Source organism: Natrix helvetica, assembly GCF_964273705.1.
Source record: "Natrix helvetica genome assembly, chromosome: 1".
Lineage (NCBI taxonomy): Eukaryota > Metazoa > Chordata > Lepidosauria > Squamata > Natricidae > Natrix > Natrix helvetica.
Window position 1 is genome coordinate 42,038,167 of NC_138548.1, and position 24,286 is coordinate 42,062,452.

Genomic DNA, 24,286 nt, shown 5'->3' on the forward strand with positions numbered 1-24,286 from the left:
TTTTGAGAAAGGATGCATATGTTGTCTAAAGGAGTCTTTTCACAGCCCTCGGTTTTTCCTTTCCCTTTTGGCTCTAAAATTATGTATATGTAATTGGTAATTAAAGGTGCAAGCTCTCTTCAATATAAACTATTGCTCAATGTTAGATCATTAAAGGGAACAGAAGCACTAAATAATTACCTTTTGCATTGTGACAAACCGTTCGCACAGAAATCCACTCACTTCCTGCTCAGCACTAGGGTTATGATTATATTTTCACGATGGCAAAAGAGTCCTTTCATAAAATAAATTGGTAAATTAATTACGTTGCATTGTCTACCAGCCGCTTTTAAAGTAAACTTTGAGGAAAAGGATGGAGGGAAAGTAATTAATGGGTTTCACACACCATGCATTATGCCTGGTGTTTGAGTTACCTAGTGGATTAATTTGGCTACAAGTAAGTACAGGAAGCTTTCATGCATGTGTCTCTTATTCCTTAGGCTGACTTCTTGTTCATCCACCTCCATTAATTGTAAAGAGAAGGCAGTTAGCGTGGGCTTAAACTGAAGTACTATGAATCCAACAAAGCCCAAGTTCTAATGCATTCAGTTATTTTTCTTATATACGTACTTCCTATGTATAAATGGCAAAACTGTATTTGACTACAGTCATGTACTCATTAGCAATATTTTTTCAGAAATAGAAGTTAGATACCTTTTGATCTAATTAAAACTGGAGGATTAGCCTCCTGGTTAGATAGTTTCCCTTTTATTATTAGAAAACAAAACAAAAAAATCCAAATAAAAATAAATAGCAGTTTTAAAAACTGCCTAGGCAAATTTCCCATTCAGTTCAGGGATTGCAATTCAGAAGTATGACAAATGTTTTACATTGTCCTGCTGCTTTTAGATCTCCAGGAAATTTGGAAACAAATCACCAATGCCAGTATTTCCATGTGTTCATTTTTTTCCCCTGCGGAGTTTCACTATTCCCTTCTCTTGATAAAACTTCAATGGCGCATCTCTTTTATTTACATGCCGTTAATTCACTGTGCATTGATCAGGCCAAATGCTACAATTCTTGTTTAGAGCAAAACCCTGCCAGTCATTGGGAACTGTGCCTGATCGAGGTCCATATTTCGTGTGGTTTTGCAGTTAGCCTGCCTTGGAAATAAATACAAAACAAAAGTTTATTGCACCCTACTAATATTGTGAATTAGCTATATTAAGTACATTATTATCTTCTGCAAACACAAAATTGTCCCAAAATTCTAGTTATATTAAGTAATGATAGGATATTACGCTTAATAGTGTTGGTATTCAATAGTTAATAACAATTTTAAAAATAACTATCAAAATGTTGAGCATTCTGAAGACTATTTATATAAATAAAATTTGGTCAGTGTGGACCATAGTGTGAATTGAATTGGGAAATCGACTCTTTCCCATTTAAGTTTCAGCATTTGAAGATAATATTTATGGACTGAAATTGAGATATGTTAGTTCTGAGCAAATTTCATTTTCTTTCAGCTAATAAGTGGATAGCATTATAATCTAAAATAAATTTGAATTGAGATTTCTTTTTTTAAAAATCATCTTTTTTATCAATTTGCCTTTGGTTCTTTATAAAGGGCTTCTCTGTATAGTTCCTTATTGAGATATTTATGCTGGAAACCTCAATGTTGCATATTGGTTAATTGAAATAAAAATAAAAAGCCTTAAAAGTTGCTCATATCTGAAGGTACAACAATTTGGAAAAGAAATTGAAAGGGAAGAAACGAGGGTTTGTGACATTACAAAATTGGGACCTTAAAATTAAAAAAAAAAAGCTTGATATTAAGGTCATCCTCTGAGCAGGGATGTTAAGAGTTGAAAAAGATTCAAGCAGCCTACTGAACCTACTCAGTTGGAAGCATGATTTAGCTGTGAAGGTTTTCTGGAGAAAATTAAAGTCGTTTTTAGAAAACCTAATTGTGACAGACTGTTTTCACGGGTGGCATTTGAGAGACTGACTCTAGGGAACCATTCATTCAGGACAAACCCCATGATCCATCCACAAGCCAGTCTATGAGCTCAGTGTGCATTCTCAAGGGGGGGGGGGCGCATAAAAAAATCAGCCAGAGATTGCAGGTGTGGGATTGGGTACATCTTCATTCTTATCCTGAGCCGTGTCGCATTAAAGTGATTGTGTGGCCTGGAAAGTTGGGGTACCGTTTCCCCGAGGCGAGCATTTGAACAATGTAGGGAACAAAGCCTGATCGGTGTGTTTTGGGTGTGAAATCAGTTCCCTGCCTTTTCTCTTAAGGCAGATGGACGTGTCACTTTATGCTGCTTGTAGACCTCAGGCTTGTTTTGTGGGTAGGGTTGAAAGAGACAGTCTTCCTCCTCAAGACAAGCCCAAGAACCTGTGACTGTCTTGTGCTACCTTCCAAGAGATTGCAGACATCAGGAACCACAGAAACTTGTTCTCTAAACTGGTTTTGGCAAATTTGTATAAATCTCCTTCTGGCATCATTGATGTCACTTTCTCGGTACAAGAGTGATTGAAAAATCCTGTCCCTGGAATGGCTTTCATCTTGGGAAAGACAGGCTTACGATGCCAGGAATCAGAGGCAAAAACAGTTCCTCCTTCTCTGGTCATCCTAAAAAGGTGATACAGTAAAAAGAGCAGTCAGATCAAACTCACTTATATAAGATGTATGTGGTGCCAAAAACCTGCTTTGTGTAAGCATGATTTGTCCCTATATTTTTAATAAATCCTGTGAGATAATTAATTTCACTGTGATGCACTGAGCACTCTTTCCATTCAAATTCATTTGAACAGGTGCCTACTTGTCGCCAAAGCTTTTCATGGTTATTTGACATGGCTAGTGCTACCTTGTTAGGTTAATCAGCCTCTTCACTATATTTGTAAGTCCAATGTATTGCATATGCATTGCTTCCAACAGTCCTTGGAATGGTGGCCATGGAATGGACCTAATTAAAAAAATATTTTGGAGGGCGAGTCAGTGACTGGGCCATAAAAAGCTAGAAATACGGTAACATTCCAAGAACGTCATAGTGCAACAAGCTTAATCTTACAATGTTTTTGACAAAACAGCGCTATATGATCAATAAATTCTTGAAGAATATCAGAAAAAATAATAATATAAAATATTTTCAATGTCAATTGTTTTTAATGGTGGGCTTCCATTGTCAAATAGTTCAGTATTGTTTCTTGCTTTATAAAGAAAAAAAGACGCTTGATTACAGTGCTTAACTGAATCATGGATTTTAATATAACTTGATGTATATCTCTGGCTCTGTCCAATGCATCCTACCAGCTTTGATTCTGGAAGTGACTTAACAGGTCTCTACTCTCCCCTGTTATTAATCCATTGCTCTGGAGATTGATGGTTGATTCAGAAAAAGCCTAATTAGATATGCTTATTATTTTGTTTTGCAGACAGACTTGATTGCAAAATGTACTCTGATCACTTGTGGAGACAAGCAGGGTGGGAAATAGATAAATTTTTTTTTACAACTATATGAATATTTAAACCAATTGCTCTCAATTGTTTTTCCTTCTTTTTTTCTTTTTCCCTTTCTCCCTGACCCTCACCTTTTTGGGGTTTCCGAACGAAGCAGAGGCTGACCACGTGGACACTGCCATCATCACCCATGAGGATGAGAGCCTAGCACTAGGAGACCCGGTTGGGCTCAGCATTGCGTTGGGTGGAACAGACCCTGACCTATTAACCTGTGGACAGTGTCAGATGAACTTTCCCCTGGGAGACATCTTGGTTTTTATAGAGCACAAGAAGAAGCAGTGCCATGGCGCTGGTGGTGCCTGCTATGAAAAGAATGTGGATAAGAGCAGTCCTCCCCCTCCATCACGCTCCGAGCTCAGGAAAGTGTCAGAGCCAGTGGAAATCGGGATCCAAGTCACACCCGATGAAGAAGACCGTGTTCTCACGCCTACAAAAGGAATTTGCCCCAAGCAGGAGAACATTGCAGGTACAGCATGTTTTACGTTCATTCATCTGCAGAGGTGGCCTTTCCTTGTCCCACCCCTTTTCTCTAAAAATGAGAGAAAGGCTTCTTGACAGAATGAAAAATGTAAAATTGCCTGTGAGTAGTGCATAGGGCCATAACTGAGGATCCTCTTGATTCTAAACCTCAGAATCCAGTTGATCCCAGTTTGTAAAGGGTTTAGTTGGATCCTTGGATTGTGGAATGCCCTCTGAAGATCATCTTGTTTTGAGTCATAACTTTTAGTCTTGTGTTGTGTCAGATGTTCCATATAACAGGCTATTATGATTCTCCAGCCTGAGAAGTCAGATACTGCCCCTTAAGTCATCACCTTAGCTCATCTTTACTTGCATTCAATAATTCATTACGACTTTCTACTGACAATTCTCAGCTCTGTGGATTGGCATGGACACTTAAGGCCTAAGTACTTTCACATTTTGCAGACCCCCCCCTCCCAAAAATCAAAAAGATCCTAGAAATTAATTTTTTAGAACACCTATTTGAACTTGCATATTTTTCAAATGAGAATCGTGTCATCGTGATGATAGTTGTCTAATCTTTAACTTTGAAAGTATTGTAGCCAAAGTATACATAATATTTTTAAAAGGGTAGAGAGAATTGCAGTGAAAAGCAATGGTGCATAATCATGGGTAGAGACATCACATATGTGGGGAGGGTCTTTTTTTTCTCCTTTGGATTTCATGGGTTGGAGAGGTTTTTTTTTTATAACCATGTTGAGCTTACTTTAGGAAATATGGCAGAGCTTTTTGCATTTCCTACCACAACATGGTGGAAATTACCACTGATTTGGGTGAGTTAAGGTTTACGAGAGGCTTGTTGACAGCAGAAAAGATGTTGAGGGGCCATACCTCATATCAGATTGCTCAGCACTGTTTGAAATTCTACAGAAGGCAGCCTCCCCATAGCTTAATTCTGCTTAGCTATTTCTTTGGTTAATATCAGAACACGGTGTCCAGGCAGAAGAATATTAGGACTACATAAGAAGATAAGACTGTGTTGAATTTTAAAGTAGTTTAATACATATGCATTTAGTGTATGGTTTCCAGAACAGCAAGAGAACAGGGCAGTTGTTCAATGGGAATACAATATATTTCTGAAGAAAGGGATAGTTAGGAGCTACAAATATAAAACAAGCTTAATTTGCATAACCATTTCTCTCTAGTTAGTCTGTTGTTCATATGTCTGTGAATGTGTGCGTGCACACGCACACATATATATTAAAAGTTTTAAAGACAACATAAGCATTAACACAAACTAATCTAGAATAAAGAAAACAAAGGAAGAAAAAGAGAAAGGAAAGAAAAAAGACAAATGTAGAAAGAAAAAAATAAAGATAAAAATGATGGTTTCCAATTTCCTTTGCAGAAAATACGATTGCAAAATTACCTCTTATTGTATAAATAAAAAAGCTCATTGTTTTCTATTGTTCATTTTTTCTAATCATTAAAATCACAATTCATAAGTACATTTCTTTTCTGTTTCATGCAAAAAGTCTATAAGGGTTTCCAGTCAGCCTTAAGTGCATAGTGTCTTTGCTGTAATCAAGGATGTCAATTTAGCCATCTCTGCAAGTTACATCACCTTCACCTATTGTAGTGAAGTGGAGAGTGTCAAATTTTTCCACTCTTTGACCGTATAGTAATCTCATTGCAGTTCTCATATATAAAAGAAAGTTCCATGACTTTTTTCTAGTTGTATCTCCTTTAATCTCAAAAAGAAAAAAAAAAGAAAAGTCTTCAGTTTCTATTGTAAATTCGTCCTTAATACTCTTTCTGAATTTGTGTATTTATTTGTATCCATTTTTTTTTTTTTTGCTTTTTGGCACATCCACCATGCATGATAAAATGTCCCTCATGTTGTTCACATATTGTTTTAGTTAGGCTGTTGTTCCGGTGGGATGGTCTTGTCATTTTAAAGTGAAGATTCTGTAGGTTTTTACCCACACAGATCTGCTGTTCTCTACCGCATTCTTAGTTTTGCGTTGTAGATACAGCAGTACAAAACTAAAACGAGGAAGTTTGATGTGTCTGGCTTACCTAGAACTGATCTTATTGGCTTCATAGCCTTTGAACAGGCCTGTGGCTTCTGATGTTTAGATGTCGCAACGGTTTCTAAGAAAAAAGGGGTTGCATAAATAATTATGCACGCTTTGTTTCTGAAATTATTTTTTTGCTAGTTAAGAATAAAATGAATGTGAACTTGTCTGAGGTCACACAAACACAGTGTTTGGGATGTTCTTGTAAGCATGGGCATGTAAAGGCCTTCCTGAGACTGTTTAGGGAATGGGTAGCCTGCACTTACTCAGCAGATTACCACATTATTAAAGAGGCATTACAGAAACAGGCTGGCTTGCTGGGAGAAATTGACTAGTCCCCCCCCCCCCTTTTAAGCCCTGGATGGTTATCATAAACGTACTTGGCCACTAGTCGAGCTGAAATCAAGTGAACCTTATTTTAACAATTAGAACAGGCTATAGCTGAATGAATTGTCTCTAGCAGGATAGAAACCTTCATGACTTGCCAGTCAACTTAGAGATGCTGGGGTTATAGACGTAAGAGCTATAGCTCAGGAACTTCTGGAAAACCCTGGACTGATTGGCAGAAAGACAATGGCTTTTGTGTTAGATTTATTTTGTTTTTAGAAATGTCTAGTCTTCTATTTTTCCATTGTTTTGGCTTTAGCATGCTTTCTCTGGATAATTTCTAGGCCTCGAAGGAGGATTTCCCTGGAGTTTTGAGGTAGTACTAGAAAAGACTGAAACCATGGATAATTGTTGCTACCCAACACTGCTACTAACTAGAGGCATCAATGATCTGACTTCATATAAAAAGATTCCTATATTTGTAAGTTATAAAAGACATACATGTAATCCTTGATTTATGATCACAATTGACCCCTAAATTTCCATTGCTTAGCAAGACAGTTATTAAGTGAATTTCCCGCTTTTACGACCTACCTTGCCACAGTTGTTAAATGGATCATTGTCAAGTTAGTAACACGGTTGTTAAGTGCATTTGGCTTCCTCATTGGCTTTGCTTGTCAGAATGTCAACAAGAGGTGATCACATGACCCCAGGAAACTGCAACTGTCATAAATACATGCCAGTTGCCAAGTGTCTGAATTTTCATCATGCGACCATGGAGACAATAAGTGTGAAAAACAAGTGTGAAAAATGAGTCATTTTTTTCAGTGCCACTGAATGGTCACTAAATGAATTGTTATAAATCAAGGACTATCCGTAGTGAGTTTTAAGTTAGGCTTCCTAATGCCAAAGCATAAGACACTGAATCTGCTATATTAAAGTTGGAAGATATGACAACTTCAGTGTAAGATAGCCTAATATAGCTCTACTTTTAGGTGTAAAATTGTCGCTTTGAGTCGGGCTTGAGTCCTGGAAATTACATGAAAAAGTCCATGCAGTTTGCTTGGCAACCTATTTGAGTGTAGTTTGCTGTTACCTTCTTTCTAGGACCAAGAAAGAGACTATGAAGTCTCTTAATTGGTTTCATGCCTAAGTCAGGACTTGAACTCATAATCTTCCAGTTAACAGCACAATACCTTTAATAGCTACACCAAGCCATTAGACTAGAAGTGGAGTGATGTGAGTTTTACTCTTGCCTTGAATATGGGTAACTGGGTGATTTGGGACTATTCATTTCTCAATAAGGAGAAAATGGCAAGCCCCTTCTGAAAATATTGCCAAGAAAACTGCAGAGATTTCTTCATATAATCGTCAAGAATCAAGACTGACTCAAAGGCACCCCTCCCCCAAACCCCTTTCCATAGGCATAATCTGTATAACATGATTGGTTAAAGAGTAGCATAAACTTGTCCTTGACTTCCAGACTTCACAAATCACAGGGCAGCTATGGAATTCACTTTCAAATTGTGTAAGTTATTTATATCTGCACATTTACACTTTGCATCTTTAAAGGTTATTTTCCCCCCTACATGCTGAGTTTAGTTTTGGACCATATCCCAGCCTTTTAGAATAAGAGATGCCTGTTGAATATGCAGCGTAATCCCTTTGTAGTTTATCCATCAAAAATGACATAAAAGTTCTCTTTGAGCTGAACTTGCTTCTCCTGGTGCCTTAAAGAACATATCTATGGGATTTGCTTGGCAACAATTTACATATAGTTTGAGATTGTCTTGTCTTCCCAGGATAGATCTGAAATCAGATCTCTATCCAACCTACTAATCAGGTCTAACCATCTTCACTGTCCAAGTCCAGATATGTATTCACAACCTCATCCCAAAAAAATACTATTGGGCCATTAAATGACAGTAAATGCATACTTTATTTATGTTTACTGTGCATAGCTCTTAAGAAGTAGCAGACGCAGGCTACCGTAGTAATGCTATTGGCAGAATCTTAGAAATAGGAAACAGTTAAGTGTTTATCTTTCATAATGTTGTGAAAAGTAATTCTTTTGAACTTGCAATTTGGATGATGAAGAATTCCTCTTTGGTACCAATGGATATTTTCCTTCCAATACCAATATTAGCTTTGATAGAGTGAGTCTCATCAGAAGTAGTATGGAAGAAAATAGTTATACTTCTCCTTTTTCTCACTGTTATGATTCCTCCCAGAAACAGCCAATTGTATTATTTTAAGAAGCACGATGCAAAGATGTGCTTAATATAAATTATAGCTTAACACTTTTCACATTGTATAAGAAGGAAAACTCAGAGGAAGAAAAATGAGCTGGTTTGGCTCTTAAACTGCAGGAGAACATGAAAACCAAATTTAAACTTTGCTTCAATGATTTCCCTTATTTATTTTTATATTGCATTTATGCTCTGCCTTTCCTGTAGGGGTTCAAGTCTGTGTAAATGGCCATTACCCCTCCTTTTATCCTTTCAATAACAAGCTTGACAGGTATACAGTTATCCAGTGAGCTCCTTGGTTAAGTATGGATTTGAATTTGAATCTCCTTGGTCCCAGTCCAGCTGCTTAACTACCATACATACTGACTCTCCTGGGTAATCCTTTGCTTTCTTGTATAAACATGAAGACTTGACATTCATTTCCATGGGAAAAAAAATAAGATGGTTGTCCTTGGAGGCCACGAGTTCTGTGTGGTACATGTGCCCACACGCAGACTTCATCTGCATTGATCCTTGCAATATATATCTATATGATTCACAGCAATTCTTCTTCTTTCATATTCTTCAGGCCTTTGGCTAGCAATTATATTTTGGTATTCGCATTCTCCAGTTATAAAAGCTCTTGTTTTATGAAGTTGCCTTTTATTTTGGTTTCCTTCAGCATACTTTAACTTTCAGCATGGCAAGTCTGCAATTTTTTAAAAAAACTCTTCAAGTATAGGGAGAATGAGTAAGAATGATATTAAGCACACCATTAAAAAAAAAGAGCAGAACTGGAGGTCTTGATTCCCCCCCCCCCCCAAGCTAAAGCAAAGATTAATTTGACAATGATTGGAAGATTTTGAATCTGAAAAAATAAATATGTGGTTCATTTGATTTTTCTCTATCCAGGATTCAAATTCCTTTGGTAAAAGACGGCATTAAAATTTAGGGTCAAAGCTCAAGTTCAGTATTGTTCTGTTATATTAGTTAAAGATTTTTGCTCACCTTCTCCCCTTTTTCTCTTTTTCTCTTCTTTTCTTTTTTTAAACTGCACAGGATAGTTTTCAATAGTAGGATAAAAGCTTCATATTACAGCCATGGAGGATAGCCATGAAAAAAACCCCTACAAAAGTCATTCACTGAAAAGGCTTTAGTGGGATATACCAAACCCCTTATTTATTTTTCAATAGAAAGGCTTTCTGCATTAGCCAAGAAAATCAGAATCTGTATTTAACACTAAAGGTATTTCCCAGTGAGAGTCTGTAGAGCATTGTTGTTAGATTTGTTAAAAAAAAGAAAGAGACTAAATACGATTTCATAAAAGGGAAACTTAATCTCTAAGGCAGCTCACTCTCTCTCTGTACCCCCTTCCCTCTTTCCTACCTCCTCTTTTTTTTTGGGGGGGGGGTAATCAGCAGCCTATAATATTTTCACTTTCTCTATGACAAAAGATATTCTTAGGCTTTTTTGTGCTACGACAGGAAGAATGAAAACTTCTTTATTCTACTAAGAAATATGTAAAATAATAGAAGAATGGAGGAGATATATTTGTTCAAAGCATTTAAAATGTTATTTTAATCAAAGGCATATAACAATTGACACGCTATGTCAGCTAAAAGGAGACTATAACATTTGAACTGCAAATTGTGTTCATATTTATATATTTTTTTTCTGATCAACCAGCACTTTAAAACAAATTTAGAAAAAATAAATAAATAAGAGAAGAGAAATAAAGATTAAAAGAATAAAGAGGGAAAACATCAGTGCCTCAAACGTGTAAAAGTAATTGAATATGGCAGAAGCATTAATTATTTGAGCTTAATTGAATTCTAAGGACTGCAGCCTTTGCATTTCAGATAGACAAGCTCTGTTTGTTATTTCTTTGTGTGTAGATTAACAGCAAAGAAAAAGTAGATACGTTTCCCTTATTTCTTGAAAATAAATCTGTCAATTCATGAGAAGAGCAAGTTGTTCAGAGATAACTGAGTCTTTAGGTTGGAAGCGGAAAAAACAGAAATAGCTTAAGAATTGTTCTCAAAGGGAATGTACCGTAGTTACTTTTTTCAAACTCATGCCATGTCCTTAGACTTTCTTTTCCTCAGAGTGATGTATGAATGTTGCTTCCGTTGCCATTCCACCCTCCCAACCACGTTTCCGAGCTCTGGCGTAACCAGATGAAGTTAAGCATTGGGTTTGGCTGAAACGTTTCTACCTTTCTTTTTCTGGGAGGCAGGACAAAAATATGTAGTGCATTAGTTCATGGGCAATACATTTCAAAGAGCACCTAAAAACACATTTGAATGTTCACGCTTTTTTAACCTGCTCCTTTCACAACTGCATCCTGGCAGAATCAAGTGACCATGTAGGTGCACTTGGTTTGAACTGGTATTTTTCCTATGACTATCTTTCCTTTTTATTTCCACCACTGTTTTTTTTTTTCAAAAACCCCTTGGTTTAGTAGTATCATGGTTGGTTTTTTTTTGACAACATCAACCATTCCTTCCGTAATCCTAATGAATGACCTGAAATTCACCGTTTTCCTTCCTAGGTCTCATTAGTATTTGACAGTTTTTGTATTAAGGAACAGTTTTTCCCACTTTTAGTTTTTTTTTTTTATGTTTTGTGTCATGGAAAATGTTCTTATTCCATTTGTTTGAAAGTATATATAAAGTGATAAAAGTGAGGCTGTCTTGATGCACAAAAATCAGAATTATCTTTTAAGCAACGTAACTAGATAAATAAAATATGTATTCAATAATAAAGAAAGTTTAAAGATATACAGAGGACAAATGGGGATATTTAATGTTGAACTTGTGATGTTCACATGATCTGGAGATCAAGACCTGGAGGTCTTGCACATTATACCACCATATTGTGCACATTTGGTTAGTCAGTTTATTAATTCACTATGGTGTTTGGATACTCTAAAATTACAGAAAGTCAACATTAACATTTTGCTGGGTTTTAATATATGCAGCAAGATCAGGGGTGGGTTCCAGCTTCTGTTACTGCCGGTTTGCTCAGGGACGCGCTTCGCACATGCATGATGTGTGCTTGTTGCGTGCATGTGCACATGCGCAGTAGTTAAAAAATTGCTTCTGCACATGCAAAAACAAGATGGTGCTGCCTATGGTGCTGCCTATGGTGCTGCCGATAGAATCAATTCAGGAGCAGGGCTGGCTGAGCTACTACCGAGTAATGTCCAAGGCCCTCTTCATGAGGATCTATAGGGTGGAAGGTGACATCTTCGACCATCAGCAGATGGCTAAGGGCGTTCATATCACGTTGAGATATGAACACCAGTCTAAATTGGTCTCATATCACCGCTCACTCCATAAGGAGCACCGCCACCATGGCTGCCTGGGCAATGCAGGTAACAATAGAGGAGATCTGCAGGGTGACAACGTGGTTGTCCCTCTCTCCGTTTGTTAGAAACTATAAATTGGACACATTTGCTTCCGCCGAGGCATCATTTGGTAGAAGGGTCTTACAGAGGATTCACTCCACTGCTGATACCCTGAACAGACCTTCTTCCCGCCCTCGTGACATTTAACTTGGGTATGTCCCATGCGTGGACTCTCCAAGCAGCGCACAGGAGAATGGCCTTTGACTTACCTCAAGGGTCGTTCTCTGTACACTGCGGGAGAGCCAACCCTGCCCAGGATCTCCTAGGTCATCTCATCACACCTCTCTGGTTTCCAGCCAATGTTGAAAAACTCGCCTCAATAAGGATCAGGAGGCGTGGCTAAAGAAAATTCAACTCAGTCCTTGGGCAAGCAGACTAAGTTAACCCATGCTTGGACTCTCCTGCAGCGCACAGAGAATGACCCTTCAGGTAAGCCAATGGTCATTCTCAGTCATCCAGGTTATGGTTGTCCCAAAGGTGCTTTTTTCAAGAGGCAACTGGACTTCCTGATTTTTCTTTGAAGACATTTTGCTTCACATCCAAGAAGTTTCTTTGGCTTAAGAAGAAGCTTCTTGGATGAGAAGCGAAACGTCTTTAAAGAAAAACAAAAAAGTCCAGTTGCCTCTTGAAAAAAGCACCTTTAGGACAACAAGCAAGACTTTTGGGAAGTTTAACATGGCATAAAAACTTTAGCCATTTTTTACTTTGGTTCTTCAAATTTAGTACTTGGAAAATATCATGGCTTCACATATGGAAGTTTCTAGATGGCATTGCCAATAATTGCTGATAGACCTATTCAATTCTGTGTACAGAATGGTCTGATTTTGTTTTTAAATTATTTAAAAACCAGTGTTTCATTAGTGCATATTTTAGAAGCCAATTTTATTTATTTATTATTCATTTATTTATAGCATTTGTAGCTTCCCATTTTAAAAAAATCTGAAAGCAGTTTACAGTAGAATTAATTTTGCTCCATGTACTATGAACTGTACATAATTTCGTACTCTTTTGTCATATCATTTGTCAGCCTTCCTTCCTTTCTTCCTCCTCCCTCCCTCCCCTCCCTTCCCTTCCCCTCCTCTCCTCCCTCCCTTCTTTTTTTGCTAAAAAATCAGTGACTTTTTAGATTCAAAGATTTTTTTGCTGCAATTCTGAGCTCTAATACTTACATTTTATTTATGTTACATACTAATACAGCCGCTAAGGGATTTTTGGTGTTCTTTCTCCCTTTGGATAGAGAGATGAAACATGTAAAAAAAATTGGTATGAGGTAATTTTAAAAATTTAAAATAAAATAGGAGTGAGAAAGCATGATACTGGTAGAGATGACATAGAGTCTTGAGAGAGACCAGAGGCCTGGCTGACTCAAACACTGAAAAAAATGCACTTGACATTTTTGCAATATTTTCTTTGGCAATAGAATTGACAAAAATATTAATAAATATGTGCATATCTAGTGACAAAACTCTGATTTCATGATGTTTTTAGAATTTTATTTTAAAAGTATAGTCCAGATTTCAAATCTGGTCCTTATAATAAGAATATAAACTTGGGTTCTTGTCAGTTTTGCTCCCCAGTTGTCCTATTTTGTCTCTATAACATTCAGCTGAAATGCAGTTGAAATTGTCTCATAGCAAGGATTTTTGGAATTAAATTTTACAAGCATACTTTACATGCTTGGATGCTTTTCCATATGAAATAACTTCTTGTAAAATCAAATTTAGTTTGATAAGAAAAAGGATTTTAGCTTCTTTTTTTTGAAACTGGGATTCTAGTAAAGTTTTTTTTAAAAATATAGCGTATTTTCAAAAAGATTTCTCCCATCCTCCTTTTCATTCCCTTCTTACAGGTGGAAATGGCACAGTCTAGCAAATTTAGGGTCATTTGGCGGTTCTGATTATGTGCGTAGGTGCTTAGAAAGTGAAACCTGCAGGGAAAGATTGCATCGCATCTGTGTTTGGTGCAGTGTAGCAATGTTAGCCTGTAGCTCACAGCAATAGAATGAGAGAACAACATTTAGAGTTACGAAGACCAAAGAAACCAGTAGTTGAAATTCATTAGACAGCTGTGCTAATTGCTGCAAAGACTGTAGACAATACAACAGAAAGTCAGTTTTTATTCTGTTCACCAGAGGAGTAGTCTCTGCTTCATGAACAAAGTACCCTCACTTTGTCTTGGACTATGATTCTCAAAATAATTAGCCAATATAGGAACAGTATATAGGCTGATAGTTCCAATATTTAATAAGGGTGTCAGACTTTTTCAGGAGGGGGGAAGGAGAAACAAAACACACACACACACATGCACACCAGAAGTGGTATTCAGCAGGTTCTGACCAGTTCTGGAGAACTGGTAGCGGAAATTTTGAGTAGTTCGGAGAACCGGTAAATATCACCTCTGACTGGCACCGCCCCATCTATTCTCTGCCTCCCCAGTCCCAGTTGATTGGGAGGAAATGGGAACTTTGCAGTAACCTTCCCCTGGAGTGGGGTGGGTATGGAGATTTTACGGTATCCTTCCCTTGCCACTCCCACCAAGCCATGCCACGCCCACCAAATCACACCCATAAAACCGGTAGGAAAATTTTTGAATCCCACCACTGACGCACACATACAAAATGAACACAGATGGTAATGGGTGGGTGTTAAGTATCAAAAAAGGGAGTTACAATGCAGTCCCTGTCCTATGAATGTTTATTCTAGTCATTTAAATAATTAAACTGCTAGAGAGACAAAATAAATAGCAATAGCATTTAGACTTATATACTACTTCACAGTGTTTTACAGCCCTCGCTAAGCTGTTTGTTACAGAATCAGCATATTGCCCTCAACAATCTGGGCCCTCATTTTACCCACCTCGGAAGGATGGAAGACTGAATCAACCTTGAGCCTGGTGAGATTTGAACTGCCAAATTGCAGACAGCCGGCAGTCAGCAAAAGTAGCCTGCTGTACTGCATTCTAACTACTGAGCCATCACATATATGCACTGGAAGCTAAACATTTTCATAGGTTGCTGTGAAAAGAAGCTGTTTGAAACATTTAGAATTGTTATTTTCCTTCAAATTAAGTGAAATACATGTATGTTGCATGAGTGACTGTTAACTCAGTGGCATGGATTAGCTTTCCTTATATTATGACAGCCAATTATTATTGCTGTCTACTTAGAGACAGTCATTTACATTGTGTACTATTATGGATTCAGGCACCCCATATTAGCATTTGGGAGTCACACAAGCTATCATGGCATCTTCAGTAGATAGAAGTAAAAGACATGCTGCTAGATACGATGAAAAGAATTACTTTGAGTTCCTGCAGTAGCAGACAGATTGAAATCAAGAGGCTGAAAAAGAACTGAAATAGGACTGTTTCCTGGGTATTAGTCGGGCCAAAGGGAATATGGATTGTGATATATGTATGTTAGTTGATAGAATCAGGACTGTGTGTAGACACAGAACTAGAAGAGAATAATTATCCTAGGAAATTAGAGACAAGAGGACAAAATTACCAATTACAGCTCATGAACTTAGCAAAATAAATCAGGTCTCAAAGATTGTCCCATCCTAAACACAGTATTTCATAGCTCTTTCTGTTTAGAAAGAGCTAATAACCTTTTTGGGTGGGAAATGCCATTTTAGAGCTTAACATATCATTTCTTTCAGCTAGGTGCTCTCCAGGATGTTGGATTTCACCTGCCATAATTTCCAACCAGGGCAGCATCATGTTGAGAGATGCTTGACTAGAAAGTTTCACTACCCTAGGAGTTGTTTATTACTTGAAGCAGGTTCATAAATGGCTGAATCTTAGTAGCTGTAATCCTCGATAGCTGGTAGATAATCCACAGTAGTCAAATATGAGATAATCAGACCCCATCTACAGTGTTCTGTCCAGTTCTGGTCACCACTTTTAAGAAAGGTTTAGAGAAAATGGAATAGTGTAATGAACATTAATAACAAGGACTGGAAATGTAAGGAGAGCAGACTGAAGGAACTGAGAATATTCCATCTTTGGAAAAAGATAACAGGACTATAATAACACTTTTCAAGTATACAAAAGGTATTGTTACTGTGACTTAGCCCCCAAGTTTTAGTCATACAACTATCTTGTGATAAATTAGGCTACGACACAATAAGTAACCAAGAAATGAAAAGCTTTTATGCCAGAAAGCTAAACTTTACATTATCATAATTATGAAGTGTGCTGCTGTCCTTTTTTTTTTACTTGAAAGTAAGTATGTGGGGCTCTGATCTGAATTATAATCATGGCACATGGAAGTGGATAATTTAGGATTCCTTTCCCAAAGCCACTTCCTTCCTCAAATTCATTTCACATGGAAGGATTTAAAGGAGGGGTCTCTATTGTGGCCTCTTGTGCTTTCTTGAAGAAAAAGGACAAAAATCAGCAGGTATAATCAAACTACAGCGATGTCCTATAACACAAAAATATCTCTTTGGTCTGGCATCTGAATGCTACGGAGACAATTTCAGGCTAACAGCCTCAGTTTGAAATGATCATCTGTGCTTTTATAATTGAAGGCTCTTCGCTTATTGTGTGTGGGAGAAGTGAAATTGGCTAATTAGTTGCTTCTGTCTTATATGCTCCTGGCAGATTTATGCTCATAGTACAGAAGTAAACTAGCCACAAGCAGGTGTCTATGATATAATCTTCTGTTGCATTATACTATGTATATACAGTAACTTTCGCAATTCATACTTCAGTGTATGGTGAAAAGGGGAAGGCTAGCATACTGCATGCTACAGGCCATCCTCCATCTCCATTTTGGGAGAAATTACCATAGGCAAAGTGTATAGTTCACCAGCATATTTTCTGTATAAAGACCTTGAAATCAGGGAAACCATTGAGAGGTGAAATGAATAGTCACCTCTTACTGAATTCTAAGCAACATATGTTTATAGAGCAACTTTATCTCTACTGGCTTTGGACTCTATTTTCTCAGTTTATCCATTTAAATGAAAATATGTTAGATAAGAGAAGCAAGCAGTACTGCTTGTTGTTTTATGGAATATAGGTTACAGAGGGATGAATCTGTAAATTACATTTTATGAATACTATATAGGCTTGGGGATAAGCTTACACTCAATTTTTTAAAAAAAATACCATAACAAATCTACCAATTTCAGATAAGCCAATGTCATTTTGGTTAATAATGTGAGGTTTGCTTATTTATTTATTAAATTTATATGCTGCCTACCTCACTGTTGAAATGATTCTAGGGTTTGCTGTAGATGGGCTTATATGAGGTATATAGGTACCACAGTAATAGTAATATACTGTACCACAGTATAGCCTCACTAGATAAGCCCATCCATAAATAAGCGGAAACAAATTTTTGGCTTATCTACGAGTATATACAATCTATAAAATTTAATTAAATGAGTTTGAAGGCTTTTTTTTAAAGCACTAATTTGTTGTAGACTGGTGCATATGAATTCTAGTTTGTAATTTTGTCTAAGGTGTATCGCTTTCCTATTTGTCCCAACACATACTTAGGTACACTTTTTCAATGAACATACATATTTTTGTATAAGTTTATCTTAACATGCATTTTTATTCTTTCTAATTGTTTGGAATGGTGAAAACAAATTATATAAAAGTGATTGAGACTCTCTTACTGCTGGCAAAGTAATTTTTAGATGTGTGCCAGGCTTGGTATAGTAGTAGAAACTGATAAAAGAAATATTGAGTTAAAGAGTTAGATGAAGACAAAAAATCCTTCATCTATATAGGAAAAGTAGTTGGGCAGTGGCTTGAGATGTTGGTAATTGCTCCATTCTAAGCTGTTTCCCACCTGGCCCAGAGGGTCAAAGTTTGTGTAATGTACTCCATGCTTCCCATGGCACATGGCAACATTAGACACATTTGGCTGTTGGAAAAAAATTCAGAAGCTATGCTTTTGCATATTCTCCATATCTTTGTTCATGATTGCAAAATTTAAAGAACTTCACATTTCGGATAAGTTTTCATTCACAAATTGTTTGAAGATGCAAAAATTTCATAATTACAGGGGTGGGATTCAGCCAGTTCAGACTGGTTTGGGCGAACCGGTTGTTATGATTTTGCGCAGTTCGGAGAGCCGTCAAAATCGACAACTGGCTAGCCCCGCCCTACCCTGCCCTGCCTCACCCCGCCCTATATATTATTTTCCCTTTGCCACGCAGTCCAGACCGTCCAGCTAATCTCTGTGCCTTGCCTGCTCTGCTTACCAAAGGTAAGCATGCTGCCCACTTGCCCTTCCCCTCGGGTCGGGGACCAGGGACACGCCATTCCCCAGCTCCAGACTTTTTAATTTTTATTTATTTATTTCCAAACATGTAAAATACACACACACACAAAATGTAGACGTATACCACATTAATACAATACGAACAGGAACCTCCTGTTCTTTCTAATAGCAATTGCCAATCGATACCGTTCTCCTTATATTATTTCCCCTTCTAGTATATTTCATTTGCATTTCACCATTCTTAACCCTCTTATTTTACTCATCTGTCTACTATATTGGTTGATTACCCCTAGTAAATGTAAACCTCTTGGATGCATATATATGTGTTAATTCTCCTTAACTACCGTTTTTGGGCTTTATTGGCTTCCTTCATTGATCCTTGTTTCTTTCCTCCATCTACCTATACCATTTATCCCATATTTGGTAGTATTCTGTTTCTTCTTTTCCCTGGATTTCTTTTGTTATTTTATCCATTTCGGCGCAGTCGAGACTTGCTCCGGAGCCTCTGCCCGCTGTCGGCCTGCCTCTGCCGGATCGGAGAATGCACCATTTCCTGGCTCCAGCCTTGCCCTGGGGCCGCTTCCCACTCTCCACCTGCCTCAGTTGGGGAATGCGCCATTCCCCATCTCCAGTCTTGACCCAGGTCTCTTCCCACATGCCTCTCCCCCCGGCCTCAAACTACCTAAAGTGCTGCAGTGGAGATCTTGCAGCTGCCCCTTGCCGAGGCTTGGTCGATCACAGAGACGCTCCATTTGGTCTCCGGGTCAGCAGCTGCTTCTCTCTGCTGCTGCTCTTGCTAGGAGAGAGAGTGTCTCTTAGGCAATTTAGCAGCTGTGAGTCGCCACTTTGCTCTAAGTCCCAACTGGAAACTGTGAAGCACAGAGAAGCAGTATTCAACATGGCTGCTGCTTCTCTGTGCTGCATGCTTTCCAGATGGAAAGAGGAAAGCAGTGGCTCACAGTTGCTAAATTGCATATGAGACGTTCTCTCTCCCAGCAAGAGCAGCAGCAGAGAGAAGCAGCTGCTCCCCTGGAGAGCAGAGATGGAGTGGAGCAGGCCCCGAAAGGCTGCTTGGTCAACCCTTGCCGCGTGGCAGAAGCCACGCATGCATGGAAACTGTACATGCACGCATGCATAGAAGCCGTGCACATGGGCATGCTCTCACATTTTAGGCGAACCGGTTGTTAAATGAGTTGAATCCTGCGACTGCATAATAATATTTCACATCCATGTACTATATGCAAAAAAGACACAGAATTGGAGTGCTGGGTATAACCTTATAATTCTGCTTTACAAATTAAATAGCTTTGAAACAGGTATGCTACTTTTAATTACTATTCTGCTCACTATTGCCATCAGCCATAGCTAGCTGTTTCATTATAAACAATTAACTTAGCCTGTGTACTAAAATGAGGCAGTGGGAATAGTGCATTAATATATTGTTTTTATATTTCCCCCTCATAATACCACTGTCATCTAATTTTATAGAAATTAACTCGTTTTAAATGATCTTACTAAAAAAATATACAGAAATTATATACAATGCAGATGATTGTAACAGAAACACTTAACTGTCCTAATGATAGTCTTATTCAGGCTTAGAGTGCATCCAGATGTATATAATTGCAGCAATGAGCTTGCTATGAGACCATACTTAGGTCTGTTCAAATGCTTGTCTTTCTTGCTTGTTATTGAATATGGTAGCACACCTTTTTCCTGGCCTCATTCAGAGTTATAAAACTACTTTCTCCGTTCCTTTCGGAACACTTTTCCATGTTTTAAAACGCTGCATTTATATGAGTGAAGTAAAGGTAAGGAATAATCATTCATGTGGCTGTGTGAAAGCCTAAGCTAGACTTTGCTGGTTTGGTACATCAGAATGCACTCTGCAATTCACGTTAACTCTACCCAGTTATCTCTCAATTATGGAGATATATTCTCTTAACTATTGTCAGACCATATCCCATTCTTATCTATTTGTCATAAAATCTGATTTTCAGTGCTGTTTGGGGTGTCCTATGTCATCTTTTATTGCAGCTGTTTTTATCTCGTTTTATCTAGGTTTTTAATTGTTTTAGCTAAGTGTTAGATTTTGTAAGCCACCAGAGTCTATTGGAGTGAACAGTCACAACAAATGTACTTATTTATTTATTTTAAAATTCTATTCACATCTATAAATTTCTTATGGATAAAATTGTATAATAAAAATGTGTTTTGTGAAAGTCACTTTATTTTTAAAAGACACATAGAGAAAAAAGGAAAGGATTTGAAGTGTAATTTTGTCATTTTGACTGGAGCAGAATTTTTTTTACATGAAGAATCCCACTACCTGCCCCTTTGGCTAGCAACCAATGGTCTGTGTATCCATTTTACATCTTTCTCTTTGTATTATGAATTAGAAGATAATATTGTCCCCACTTTGACACTCTTTTCCAAGGCCCTGGAGACCTGGTTTGATTCCACCAAGTACTTTTTATTTGACTGACTTGATTATTGCCTCCATGGAGCTGGGAAGGAGGTGTTATTGCTTTTTATTGTTTTTTACATTGGGTTTTTATATTTGTAAGCTGTCCAGAGCTTGGGCAGCTGTATAAATTTCCTTCCTTCCTTCCTTCCTTCCTTCCTTCCTTCCTTCCTTCCTTCCTTCCTTCCTTCCTTCCTTCCTTCCTTCCTTCCTTCATAGAAAAAAAAAAGAAAGAAAGAAAGAAAGAAAGAAAGAAAGAAAGACTAACTTGCCCAAGCAATTGAAGAATATGAGCAGTGTATGTATAAGAAGTACTTGGTTGCAGTATGTTCCATTTTTCCGAAGTCAGTAAAATGAGAACCCAGATTGTTGGGGGCAATATGCTGACTTCGTAAAACAGTTCAGAGAGGGCTGTAAAGCACTGTGGAGCGCCATATAAGTCTAACTGCTATTGCTATATCAGATATCTATTCTAGCATTGAAGACCTGTGAATGTATATTCATACTTTTGTTTCAGGTCATAGAAAATGAATCTAATTTATTTACCATTATTCACTCTTTAAGTTAGGAAGTTGCATTTTAATGTAATCGAAATTCAAATTCTAGTGTTTGAAAATGTATACAGTTGGCCCTTATTTGCACCCCACATCCTTCATAGTTCATAGATTTAGGGATATTTCTATGTATAATATTGGAGAGGGATCTTCTTTTGATTCTTCTTATAGGCAATGACATGGCTTATTAACGGAGATCTGGCTTAGATACCCCTGGGGTATGATTAACCTTTTTGACACCGAGTGCCAAAATTGGAGCGCATGCGCCGGAGTGCGAGAACCCGGAAGAGAGCAGCTAGCTAGTGTCCATGCGCATACTTCTGGGTTCCGTCACACACATGTGCGCTGGCCAGCTGCTCTTTTGGGTTTTGGTCTTCCAGCTGACTAGCGCAAGTCAGAGAGAGAGCAGCTGGCCAGTGTGTATGTGCACCGGACCAGCTGGCCAGCGCGCATGCACACGACAGAAACCGGAAGAGCAGCTGATGACAGCGTGTATGCTCACAGACAGGGCTCTGTGTGCCACCTCTGGTACGTGTGCCATAGGTTTGCCATCATGGATCTAGGGCAGTGATGGCTAACCTTTTTCTCATCGTGTGCCAAAAGCGGGGGGAGTCGTGTGCAGGCGTGCCCATCACCACGCACATGTGTGCATAACCCCCGTGCATGTGCACATAACCTCCGTCCTTCCCCTTTTGGCACGTGATGCCTTTCTAGAGGCCTGGGGAAGGTGAAAATGGCCTTCCCCACCCTCCCCAGAGGCCTTCTGGAGGCTTCAGGAGGCTTTTCTGAAGCCTCCGGAGGGAGAAAAATGGCCTAACGGGCAAACTGGAAGTCCATTCCTGAACTTCTGGTTTGCACCTTGGGTTGTTTTTCGCCATCCCGAGGCTTCAGGAAAGCCTCTGCAGGGCCAAAAACGGCCGAAAATGAAAGCTGAAGTCATCTGGCCAGTGTGTGCATGAGCACTGGAGCTGACAGGGCAACGCCTCGCGCGCCCTAACAAATGTGTATGCCATAGGTTCGCCATCACAGACCTAGGGATGTTGAGTCCTTATTGTTAAATTGCTTTGCTGCTGGCTGACTATCAGTGACTAACTTGGGTTACATGAAACCAAAGTAGCATTTGCTGGCACATGTTTTAATTTGGTCATATTTTGAATTAAATTAATCTCGGCATTTACTTCATTGTAATGAGGCTTCATGGTTATTTAATCTTTACACTACCAAGAAAGACTTGGATCAACCTTTTATTCAGCTATAACAAAAGGCAGATGGATTGTCAGCAGAAGAGGTGATCCTTCTAAATTAGGGGTGAAGATATTTTCCATAAGAGAGCCAAATAATTTTCATGAGTCATTTTGGAGAAAAGATTGGGAAACCCGCATTGATATGTATAAATAGTTGTTGAGAAAAGAGGTGGTACTAAGCATGACATACTTTGGTGATGTATCACTTACAGATTTGTCTCTTTTCTGAATTTCCCCTTTATGTCTGACCTTGGTCATCTCAGCCCACAATACTAAGAGAGTCTATTGCAATATATGTTCATTTGTGGGGGTATTTTTTAACGCAACACTATACCAGTGCATGTTGGAAATATGTGTATGATTGGTTGGATAGTCTTTACAGTGAATGTCAAATGACTTGAGATACCATTTCAGAACTGATATTTTGATAAATCATTGTTGGGAGTGGAGCTGAATAAATAATACACAGTCATGTAAATCTTCAAATGGCTGTATGCAGTGTAGGTTTCCTGAAACCTAGAGATGGAGGCACTGAAGATTGAAATGTCCACGGATCAGCTAAGCAAATGAATCATGCTAAACTCAGAATCAGGAGCAGACAGATTAAGGTTAGAGAAACATATTTGTTCATGCATATAACCTCTTATTTGCACTTACCTTGATAGGAATAGCACATGCCATTCATCCTTTATAATACTTAACTATGGAGAGCTGCTTTTGTATTCACAACCAATAGCTGTTGCTGTAATAGGAAAAGACCCAGGTTGTGCCTTATGTCATTCATCTCTCAAAAAAAGTATTGAACAAAATTGAAATTTGAAATAAGGGGTTCAAATGACAAGTTGGCTTAAGCATTATATGAAGTGGTTTATAGAATAGGGGCTAGGATTATTTTTCTACTTTACAATGATTGAAACATATTTCTTTTTAACAGAACTTAAATGTGTTTTATATAATTCTTAGGAAATTTTATTCCAAAGAACTGAGTGGGCTGATTCAGATGACATGATAAACCATAAGAGTGGCTAATTTCATTTGTCTGTCCATCCATCCATCCATCCATCCATCCATCCATCCATCCATCCATCCATCCATCCAATTTATATGGCCTATAGCAAAAACGTGATTTAGGTTACATACAATAAAATAAAACATTTAACATATAAAAGACATACAAATTCAGAAAAATTCAAAGTATTGCAATTAAAGACTAAGAGAAGGCAATGGACATCAGCAACAATGGAGTTACCTCAGTACCTCGCTAGTCCTCAGGAAGCCCAGGCGTGATGGCATAATAAGGTTTTGAGGGACTTACAGAAAATCAACAATGGAACCAATAAGATGGGTACCACGCAGAGAAGGCATGTCTTCTGGGTCAAGTGTAGCTCCCTAGGAGATGGGACCTATAGCATGCTCTGCCAGTGCATGGGACCCTTCTCTGCCAGTTCTGAAAGACAGACAGTCCCTCAAATAACTCATACCATGCAGTGTATTAAAGGTAAAAAACACCATCTTGAGTTGAACCAAGAAGCAGACTAGTAATCAATGTAGCTTGTGAAGCAGAAGTGTCATGTGTGCTGTTTTACAGGCACATATAACTGCCCATGTTACTGTATTTAACTGAAGCTTCCAGATATTCTTCAAGGACAACCCCTGTAGAGTATATTATAATACTCTAATCAGGAGCTTACTAGCAGGGCATAAGTGACTGAGAGCAGAACTCCCCAATCTAGGAACAGTATGTATCCTTTCATGCCATCTGGATCTTTTTCTG

At 38.2% G+C, this 24,286-nt stretch overlaps 1 protein-coding gene across 8 annotated transcripts in view; it reads left to right on the forward strand.

Moving 5' to 3' along the window:
* The window catches only part of BCL11B (BCL11 transcription factor B), a 183,886-nt gene that overhangs the window by 19,915 nt on the left and 139,685 nt on the right, over positions 1–24,286 (forward strand). For 6 of the 8 annotated variants that reach the window (XM_081950636.1, XM_081950637.1, XM_081950638.1 and 3 more), the window contains one exon: positions 3,603–3,974. In XM_081950636.1, the coding sequence (XP_081806762.1) occupies positions 3,603–3,974 (372 nt within the window). The remainder of the gene's footprint in view (positions 1–3,602; positions 3,975–24,286) is intronic. The other 2 variants (XM_081950639.1, XM_081950642.1) reach the window with 1 other exon arrangement.